Source organism: Crocodylus porosus, unplaced genomic scaffold, assembly GCF_001723895.1.
Source record: "Crocodylus porosus isolate Cpor-Errol unplaced genomic scaffold, CroPor_comp1, whole genome shotgun sequence".
NCBI classification, from domain to species: domain Eukaryota; kingdom Metazoa; phylum Chordata; order Crocodylia; family Crocodylidae; genus Crocodylus; species Crocodylus porosus.
The window spans coordinates 30,675,865-30,686,693 of NW_017728951.1; the positions used below are offsets into that span (position 1 = coordinate 30,675,865).

The following is a 10,829-nucleotide window of genomic DNA, read 5'->3' on the forward strand; positions in this document are numbered from 1 at the left end:
ACCTCCTGGGTTAGATGGAGGTCCTGCACTCTGGCCAAGAACCTACATGAGCGTTCAGACCTGGCTGACTGCTCTTCCCAGCAGATGTCCGGGAAATTCAGGTCCCCCATGACGACCACATCCTTAGCCTTCACTACCTCTGTGAGCTGACCCAAGAATTCCTGGTCAAGCTCTTCTCCCTGGTCAGCGGGATGAAGCCAGAATTGTGCCCAGGCTCCTGAAACTCTCATGCGGCCTGGCCCACCAGCGTGGTCCCCCTCCGGAGCTCCGAGTTGACATTTGCTTGTGGAGGGCTTCTTGGGCCCCTGCCGCCTTGGCCTGGGCCAGCTGCCTGCCTCAGGGGTCCGTAAACACTCGCCCCTATATATCTCTGCAAACGTTTCCTAGAAATATTGTGGATGTGGCACCCAGCCCCATCACCGGGACAAACCACCAAAAGTGTCCACCCTCTTGGATCGGATCGAAGGGTCGGACACCACGTTCAAAAACGACCTCTTACGGACTTCCAGGCGGAGGTCCGGCACAATGTCAACCCCATGTATTCCTATGGGAACTTTCAGGCACAATGTCAACCCAGTGTATTCCTATGGGGATTTTCCTCTTCTGTCCTGTTTGCCAAGTTCCTTCCATTCTCTTTTTATGCATCATATAATCTGCTGAGCATGGTTTTGTTTAATAATTCTGTTTTGATAACTCTTCAATATGACATTTTGCCCACTGGACCTATGCACATCCTGCCCAGCCTACATCATGCACCGTAAGGGCCAGGAGTCATGTATTTCCAGTACAGCTGATCTGGTGGGAGTTTGCATGCTATTGGCACAGCCCAGGCGGCAGAGGTGTGGGGCCTCTGGCACAGACTGTGGCAAGGGGATTCCAGGGCACTGTCCCTGAAGCATCTGGCCCCCAGCTGTGCCAAGGTTATTATTTCAAGAAACTCTGATTCTAGTTTTCTAGATTGACTATCCAGTTCTGTGTGATGGCTGACTTTAAAACTATAGCAGTAAAATATCTATTTTGAATATAATTTTTACTCAATTTAAGCAATTAATAGATTACCATATTTACTTGATTCTAAGATGAAGTTTGTTTCCTCCATTTAACATGGGGGGGGGGAAGCCCCTCATCTTAGAAATGAGTATGAGGGCAGTGGGAGGGGCAGGCAGCTACTGTGGCTTGGATCTCAGCCTCTACCCAGAGGTGGGCCTTTAGCACAGCTGCGGCCTACCCCCCTACAGCTGCTGCCTCTTCATGCTGCATCTCTCCGCTGTAGCCTCTTCCCTCTTTACCATGTAGCTTCTGCACCCCTGCCTGCTTCTCATTCTCCACCTTTACCCTGCTCCATGCCAGCAGGCTCTGTCCACATTGTAGCCCGGGGCACTGAGTCTGGCCGCAACTGAGCTCCATAGCAGTAGTGTGCAGCTTGAATGACTGCTACGGGGGCTAAGCTAGAGCCATGCCCTGTGCCCCAAGCTAGAACAGGGACAGTAGCCTGCCAACAGGGATCACAGGAGTGGGGAGGCCAGAGGTTGGTGTGGGGAGGGAGAGCAGAGGCTGAGAAGGGAGCAGAGGTAGGAGGGGAGAAAGAGGGGAGAGTAGAGAGGGAAGGTGCAAGACTATAGGGGGACTGGTAGGTGTGAGTGGTGGCAGAGGCAGGCACAAGTACCTGCTCCCCCACTGCTTCCCCCCCTGCAGCAGTGGGAGGATGAATTAAAGATAGCCCTGCAACAATTACATTCTATATATGGAAAATTATAATAAATGTATACATTTTCTATTTATAGAATCTAATTATTGAGGTATCGTCTTAAATTCCTGGTCATCTTAGATTTGAGTGAATACAATATATTAAGTGTATGTTTTGTTGTAGGCTGCCATGATTTCAAATTCAATTTAAAATAGGGTTATTTTTAAAAATAAAATTAATAAAAAGGAAAATTTAAATAAAAACTTATTTTTTTAAAATTTCTTTTGAAATCATGGATGGTTATCCGGCCTGATATATCTAGTCTTTCTTCTGTACTTTGCTTTCCTATCTCTTTTGTTGCACCCGTGGTAGAAACCTTGGCATAGCTTTTTCTGTATTCCTTTCCATGCCAGTCTTTCTACGAAAAAGAGCATAATTTCTGAGCTTTTCCAAAAAGCCCTCACATATACTCAGATCTCCTGTCAAGGCTCACTTATCTCATGATTTCTCATAAAGTAATGAACTAATAATGGTAAAGTTGAAAGGCATTTAGCCTAACTGTGTAGTCTTGTTTGTGTCTTTAGATTGATGAAGGTGCTGTGTGCCTTCTTCACGATTACACATGACCTAACATCACAGGAGCATCTGAAAGCAAAAAATAAAACGAATCATGCTCGATTTTTATTCTGAAAATGAAAATTATCCATTTACTTTTAAAATGAGAACATCAGTTTAAACCTGACTTTTTCTATCCCCAAATATGTCATTCTGTCCTGGTTATAAGTAAGAAAACCCAAGAACAATTATACATTTATATATATAAAGAAGGATTCCCTCTTTTCTTTTTGCTTGCGTGTTATATGTTTTGTATATTTCCCTAGTTCAGTTATTTTCCCTGTTCACATAGCTTTCTCATACTTCTGTACTAAAATTATTTTTAACTTGGGGTCATCAGGTCATTAGACTTTAATCTGACCACACTTTATTTTCTGTGGTCTCGCTGCATGCTTTGAATTCTCTTTAATGGATTTTTTTTGTTTGTTTTTTTCTGCAGAGAAATAACCTCTTGGATCTTATGTGGTGAGATGCATCTTTGGGATGGATTATCATTTCAAACACGTTTTCTGTCTACAAAGTGGCAACAAGATATACCCTGCATATGACAGAGATGTTAACTGTAGGAAGAAAATTTTGAATGTCTGTATTGCACTACAAAACTGCTTTAAGAACATCTAAATTTCATGCCAGTAATCTACAGCCAGGAAAACTTTGTAGCCTGTTAATAACATACATGCTTTTTATTGTTAAGAAAAAGGATTTTTTTAAATGTGTTTGTTTTCATTCAGCACTGACTTTCTACACTGAAATCATGAAGATCAGTGAAGAAAAACAGAAGCGTCTCTAAAGCCTGTGTGTCAAGATGACCTCTGAGGAAAAGGCAGCTTCTGCGCTTGTGTCTGTGGCACAGGGTAAAGTGATATCTGATCAGTCAGCTGGAGATGAAAATAGTGAAAATGCTTTGGACACCAGTGTTATAAAAAGACATATTGCTAGTCAAGGAAGGCAGACTACACACAGTCTCTCATACTTGCACAGACTTGAAGAAGAAAATCTTCGGGGCTCACTGCCCAAAATTTTTTCTTTGGCAAATGAAAAAATGACTGATAACAGAAGCAATGAAAACTTCTGGGAGAGAAATGCATGCATCCCAGGTTCAGTGGAGTTTCTTAATATTAACTGTAACATTATAGAGAAAAGCAAGAACAGTATTCCATGTAACCAGTTATATAAGTCATGTGATTCTTTAGTAGGGGAAGATATGTGCTTGGAAACTGGAATTTCTACTTCACTGGAAAGAACTATGTTTGCTGAAATTCAGTTGAAAATGGATGGACCTTCAGTAGAGATGAAGTCATTAAGAAACCAGTCAATAGTAAATAAAAGTGACACAGATGATGCTGATAATGTAGCAGTTTTCCACTTTCACTATGCTAATGAAAGAAATATATCAAGAGCTCTGTGTGCATTGCATGACAGCTTCATTTTGGATGACCATTTACAGCCAGTAGATCTCGGCAAAGATCACATGAGTGATTCTGCAAGTTGTACTTGTAAGTTAATGGAATTGGCAAGTCATTCTAAATATAAAAATGGACAAATGCTTTGTGGTAACTTTGACCCTTTAAAAGATAAGTATTTATGTTTAGAAAGAGCACGAAAAGTTAAAGTGGCATGTTCAGATCACAGTTTCTGTGGAAATAACTTTACTGGAAGAATGCTCTCAAAGCCTTTTCTGAGTCATTTTGAAGATTGTAGTGATGACTGTGATGAAGAGTTGGAGGAAGATTTCTTTAGAAATAAAAAGGAGCGTTCTACCTTACTAATAAGACGGTTTTGTAAAAATGATAAGGAAATTAAAAAATCAGTGTATACTGGAACAAGGGCAATTGTTAGGACTTTACCCTCCGGGCACTTAGGAGCTATTGCTTGGAATTTTGTTGAACAGAGGAGAAACAGCAATGGTTTGAAGCATTGTAGGAGTACAACGGAACGCTTAACAATAGTTCAAGCCTTAATAAGACAGAAATTTAATTCCCATCTTGTGAAATCCATATGGTGTGAGGTAAGCTATTTTCATGTTATTTTTTTCCTTCTATAATCATATTCTGTTCCTGATGATCTGTTATTTAACAAAACTTTTACATGTTTTATTCATGCGGCTCTTGAAGTGTATATTGGAGACTACCTGATACAGAAAGCTCTGAAAAAAAATTGTTATAACACTACTATTACTAATGCAAGAACAAATTTTAATTGAGTAACACTGAGATGTATTTTGTACATACTAGTTTTCTCTCTTGTCCTACGAAGCTTGATTATTGTTTAAAAATTGTCATAAAAATTCCTAATTCAGGAGTGAATTAAAAGAATAAACCTTTTATTTGTGTTTAAAGGCTTTTGTTTTAAATGAACCATTGATATTCTTAATATCTTAAAAACATGAAAAGATAGTATATAATTTTGATGTATTAATATTGATTTATACATTGATAACTTCCAAAGTTTGAATTGATAGAGAATGATGTTGTGACAATACCGTGAAGAAATACAGGTTGGATCAAAAGGTATCTCATTTTAGGGTTTCCTTTTGCTTTAAAAAAGGTAAATATTTGACCTGCATTATCAACATTTATAGACTGATTCTACAGATAGAAATAATACTTATTTTTATGATTTACATCATGACAGTTGCATACTACACATTGACGTGATATATTTGTCCTAACTTAGGTTCTCTTGAGTAAATAATTCCATGCATACTTAAAGCCTCAAAATGTTGATGTCGAAGTGATGTCCCATGTACCAGATTATTTTGAATAAAAACACAAAGTGCTTCTAGATCTTTAAAATTCTGCTGTTCCATGACAGTAGGAATGGAATGAGACATTACCATGATGATGGAATTTACAAAAAATAGCTGTTTTTCATACTGACAAAATAGCAATTTAGCATTACATTGCTTTTCTTTGGCATCAAGTGTAAGCAGCCTCTTATGTTATGTTTGTAGGATATTTTATTTTACCTTTACAACTATATGCTTGCCATAACACTTAAAACAGTTGTACATAAGTATGCTATAAGAGCTTGTAAATTAACTTGTACTTTATTGATGAGGGCATTACACTAGTCTGTTTAGCATAGGCTATTTTCATACCATTTATTTTGCAGTATTTTGTAACTTGGAAAATATATCAAAGGTGTAAGAACTTTTATGAAATGTATTTTCCATTTTGAAGTACTTCCTGACTCTCCTGTTTGCCTAGACAGCTGTCATTTTAACATTCATTTTGGATAACTGATTCTGGCAGAATGTCAGAAAGCAATGTGAGCAATAACAGCAAGTGTATCTGAAGATTTGTGGAACCCTGCAACCAGACAATGCAATACGGGCAGAACCATGACTACTCAAAAGATAAACAATAAACTCTTGGTAATTCACCTTTGGGATAATTTGTCACCAAGATTTAATTCTTTCCTCTTCCAGTTTCTTACTAGTGTTCTTCTACCCATTTCCCATATATGTCTACCTTCCAACTTATATATGTCTATACATTGATATATCTATCGATGTATATCTATAGATTGGGAACAGGCAATTATTTTGGGTGGAGGGCCACTTAATGAGTTTTGATGAGCTGTCAAGGGGGCACTAGAAGACATGACAGCAGTGCTGTCCAAAGGCCAGCTGTGCAGGCATGGCTCACTGGCAGCTGGCCCAAAAGTACAGGAGGCTGTGCAGGTGGCTGTGCAGTCCCTGTCCAGGTCTGGCAGGTGTGCGGCCATGAAGTGGCATGGTGTCACAGGTGACAGCAGGTCACAGTCAGGCAGCAGCCCCCACTGCCAGACTGCTGCAGTGGGTAGAGTGTGCAGGGGCCACTCTAGTTTAGGGCTGCTTCAGCAGTTCAGTTGGCACAAGGAGCTAGTGTACCCAGATACCAACTGGCCAGGCCTCATAAGCTCCTGTTTATTTGCATCTTCCAAAGATTGTGGGCCTTATGGCCCACCTAGTTAACTAATAGCCCCCATTGTGTAGGGCCAGAGTTTGAAAGATACAACTGATACTTTTTACATTTTTTTTTGGTGAGACAACTAAAGAAGAAAAGGGTAGGAGTGATGTGGGGGGGTCAAAGTTTCAAAATATGAAAAGAAGTTCTCTGGAGGGGTACACCTAACAGAGCCCCTTCCCCCCCACCCAGGTCACACCCACTGGTCCTCAAAGGCATCCAAGGAGCCAGTGGATGCTGCCCACTGGTGCTCCACCTGGAAACATGCACAGACAAGTGAGAGGAAAGCAACCCTGCTGTCTCTGGGCACCTTCCTGGCCAGAGCCTCCTTCCTGGCTCCTTCCAGGGCCAGGAGGAGGTTGATCAGGAGGTCCCGGGACTTGGTGGGGCTGTGGATGGAGTGACCAAAAACAAAAAAGGTGGGGGGTGAAATTCAATTAGAACCTCAGAAAGAGGTTATGGAGGTGGAGGGGCTGCAGCCTCGAGTGCAGCCTGGTGCACTTGAGCTACATCAGCTCCTTTTCCATCTCTGTTGTTTCCAACTGATGAGCTACCTCCTAGTCTGGAGGAGGTAACTAAAGTCTGGCCAAAGATGTAGAAATGTTTGCATTTATTTCTAAAAATAGAAACACCCCAGGCAACACCCCAAAACTTAAACCTTTTTGCTGAAGTTTTTCTCAAATAAAAGAATCCTACAGTACTTCTGGAAAATGGCCAGACTTGGACTCTGATGAAGCACAAGGGGGAGGAAGTTCCAGAGCTGAGGAGTGACTACAGAGCGAAGTCAACTTGTCGTACAGATGGTATTTTATGTGGTTGTTCTCAGCTGACTTTAGGAATCACAAAAGAACATGGAGAAGGCAGTCCTGTAGTTATTCAGGGTCTTATAGGTGAAAACCAGCATCTTGAATTATACCCAGAAAGCTATTGGAAGCCAGTGCAGACTAGAATACTGAAGTAATGTGCACCTAGTGTGGGTGTCCTCCCTCTCCGTAAACTCAGAAGGTAATCTGCCACATTCTGCACCACTTGCAGCATCCAGACAGTCCTCAAAGTCAGCCTGACATAGAGCACATTGCCCTAGTTTAGCCTTAACATTAGGAGAGCATGAATGATGGTGGCAACATCTGAATCTAAAAGAAATGTTCACAGCCTTCTCACTATTTGGAGTTAGTGAAAAGAGTTCCTAACTGTTGCAGCTTCCAAGGACAGTTCTTCTAGTTTTGCTGCTACAGGTTAACCAATGAGTAAAAGGAAACAAATAGAAATCAAATACTTTTTTTTTTTTTTTTACTGTCAGTTGGCTGACCAGTCCAACTGACAGGGGATAAATCCCAGGGTACACCAATCCAAAGCTTTCCTGAAAACATATACCCTTATCTGTACATTATTTTTTGACTCACACAATCACAGGCCAACATATTGATGCATACAGCTAAATATTATTTCTTTTTCTTGCATATCAGTGCATTACCATTTCAATCCATTTTCCACATTCTTTGACTGTCTGGTCAACTTCCAAGTTACTTGGGATGTTGCACCTTGACCGAGAATATTTACAGTCAGTCCTAACCATTTAACGTTTGGACATCTCCCACTCCTTCCAGGATATTCAGCACATCCTCATTACATTCACAGGGTGGGTTTGACCATCCTAAGGCAATCGATGCTAACCACTGATGCAACCTGAGAATCCAGATGCAGTAATGGATTCAGGATCACCTCAAGGCTGTAAACATGAGTGACAGGGGGAGGCTGCATCTCACTGGTGATGTGTGTCCCACATGACTGTCTTTTAAGTAAATTGGATAAATGTGGGCTAAATAAAATTACTAAAATGTGGATATTGTTTCAGTCACCATGGGCAAGGGGCATCATAAATGGATAAATATCAAAATGGCAGAAGTTTTGGGTGGGGTTCCACAGGGGGTTGTCTTGGCTCCAGTGTTACTTAACATTTTTATTACAAATTTTGATGCTGACATAGAACTTCCTGAGCAAATTTTCAGACAACATAGAACTGGGAAGGATTGCAAATACACTGGAGGATAGGAATGGAATTCAGAAGGCTCTAGATAAATTGGAAATCTGGGCTAGAGACAACAGGATAAGTTCAGTGAAATGAATTGCAAGGTGCTACATTTGGGAAGAATAATCAAAAGCACAAATACAGAAAGGGAGGAAAGTAGCTGGATGGCAGCATTGCTGATGTTGGGATTTTGGTGGATCACAGACTCAGCAAGAATCAGCAGTGTGATGTAGTTTTAAAAAATCAAATGCAGTTTGGGCACTAACTCCAACTAGTGAGAACTGGAGTATTAGGTGTAAGACAGGGAAGCTGAATGTCACTATACATCTAGAATGCTTCATTTAGTTCCTGGCTCCACATTTAAAAAAAGACATGAATGGGTTAGAGAGGGTCCAGGGGCAGGTGACAAAAATGATCAAGGGGTTGAAAGGTAAGCTGTGTGAGGAAAGGCTGAGAGAACTAGGCATGTTTAGCAGTGAATAAGGTAGGGATGTGATATCAGTCTTGAAATATCTCAAAGGTTGCTGCCATAAAGTGGGAGAACAACTCTTCTTCCTTGCTGCAGAGGGTAGGATGCAAAGCAATGGCTTCAATTTACAGCAAAGTATATTTAGATTAGATATCAGGAAAAACTTCCTATCAGAATAGTAAGGTGTAGAATAGATTGCCCAGGAAAGTTGTGGAATCTCCTCCATTGGAGATTTTTAAGATGTTGGATAGGTATTGGTTAGAAATGATTTAGGAGGAGCATTTTTGCATTTGTGCAGGGGGTTGCACCAGGTGAGTTCCCTTCCAACCCAATGATTGTGTGAATAACAGGGTACAATTTCCCCTTAAAGAACATCGGCACCCTCCCTCCTGAAGGGGGCATTGGCAGCCCACACCAGCAATGGCCCCAGTCTCTCTCAGCTGGCTCTTCCAAGCCAGGATGGGTATGGGTTCAGTTCACAACGGATGCCCACATATCCCTGAGCACATTCCCTGGGCCAGCGGGTGACAGCAGGTGAAACTGCCGTAAACTTGATGAGACCAGATTTCCCTAGCACCAAACTCTGACTGTTCAGCTGAACTAGCAGTTCCTAAGTTGTTTCAGATATGAGTGATTTTGTTATCACTAAGTGCTGTAGTGCGTGACTTCTGAGAACCTGATTACAATAGCAGAAATGTTAGCCCTGAGTCCAGATTCTTTAGGCCCAGTATTCAGTTCAAGAATAATATTAGGCACTTTATGTACAAATCCATAACTGATATTTTCATTATTATCAAATTCTATATTTGACTTATTATATAGAATTTGCATCAGTTGTTTTCAGTATTATTTTTCTAAAACAGTCTAAAATATAATAGACTTTTAATACAATATGTGTTTTCTTTAATAATGATCATGTTTGGGCTTTTAAATGTGTCTATTGGATGTTTTTGCATATTTGTAAATCTCTGTATATTAATCAGGTGCTAAATATGTGCTTTGAGTTATTGTGGAATTTAAAAATCTAAAATAGTCTTTTTTTGGAACAGTTTAGCAAACAGTGGTACTGTTATCTATACCAAACAATTCAGTTCTCATGATTTTATAACTTTATCAGTGAGCATAGTACTTTCTCTATTGTGTAAGAAAGATGCGGATACCATGGGTATATGTCTTTCATTATGATTACACTGCCAGTTTAGAAAAGGCACCAATTTTTTGTTGTTTTGCTAAGATGTTTTTCTGTTTGCTTAGAAAGATGCTGGAATTGAAGCTTCAGATGAGCTGATCCCAAACTTTTTCTGTTTGTGATCTTACTTAAAGTCTGATGATTTGTCTTCCCTCTACGTACTAACATAAACAACATCAATGCCATAAAAATAACTAACTTTGACAATAAGAATGCTTTACTAAGTTGTTCGGGGGTGTTGGTTATAGCTGTGTTGGTCTAAGGACATACGCAAAGTTATTTGGGTAAATGTGATATTTTTTATTGACCAACTGAATAGTTGAAAAAATTGTTCTTTGTGAGCTTCCAGGCACAGGCACCCTTCTTAAGGCACAGGGAGAGTCTGCTGGTGTTCTCTCTGGGGTCGAATAGAAGCTTAAGCCAATATGCAAAATGCAGGTCTGTGAAAATGCAAATGCATGGCCGGGAAGATCAGAGGTGATAGGAGTCAATGAGTGTGAGACAGGTTGCAGGGGAGGGAACAAAAGAGGGAAATGTTGACAGGTGATAAAATGTAGCTGGTAAAATGTAGAGAGGTTATATGGGGTTATTGGATGGCAGGTAGGTTATAATGTGCCATAAATCCAGTGTCTAAATTTAGTCCATGATTTTCTGTATCTGGTAGATTTATGAACTGAAGTTTATAGACTCATTTATGAAAGGTGTTTTGTAAGGTCCCTTTGAGGATTAGAACTGAGAGATTGGAGAGAGAGTGGTTGTTTTGTGAGAAATGTACCCCCACAGAGAATTGGGTATTTTTATCTTTGATACATTTTTGGTGTGTGTTCATTCTGGTATGCAATTGTTGTTTGGTTTCTCCTATCTAGTTTCCATCAGGGCATTCAGTGCGC

At 40.3% G+C, this 10,829-nt stretch overlaps 1 protein-coding gene across 1 annotated transcript in view; it reads left to right on the forward strand.

Annotated features, from left to right (window-relative positions):
- The first annotated feature begins 2,744 nt into the window (after positions 1-2,744).
- The window catches only part of PLCE1 (phospholipase C epsilon 1), a 275,495-nt gene continuing 267,410 nt past the window's right edge, over positions 2,745-10,829 (forward strand). The window contains exon 1 of the mRNA XM_019556091.1: positions 2,745-4,310. Coding sequence (XP_019411636.1) covers positions 3,108-4,310 — 1,203 coding nt within the window. The 5' untranslated portion in view covers positions 2,745-3,107. The remainder of the gene's footprint in view (positions 4,311-10,829) is intronic.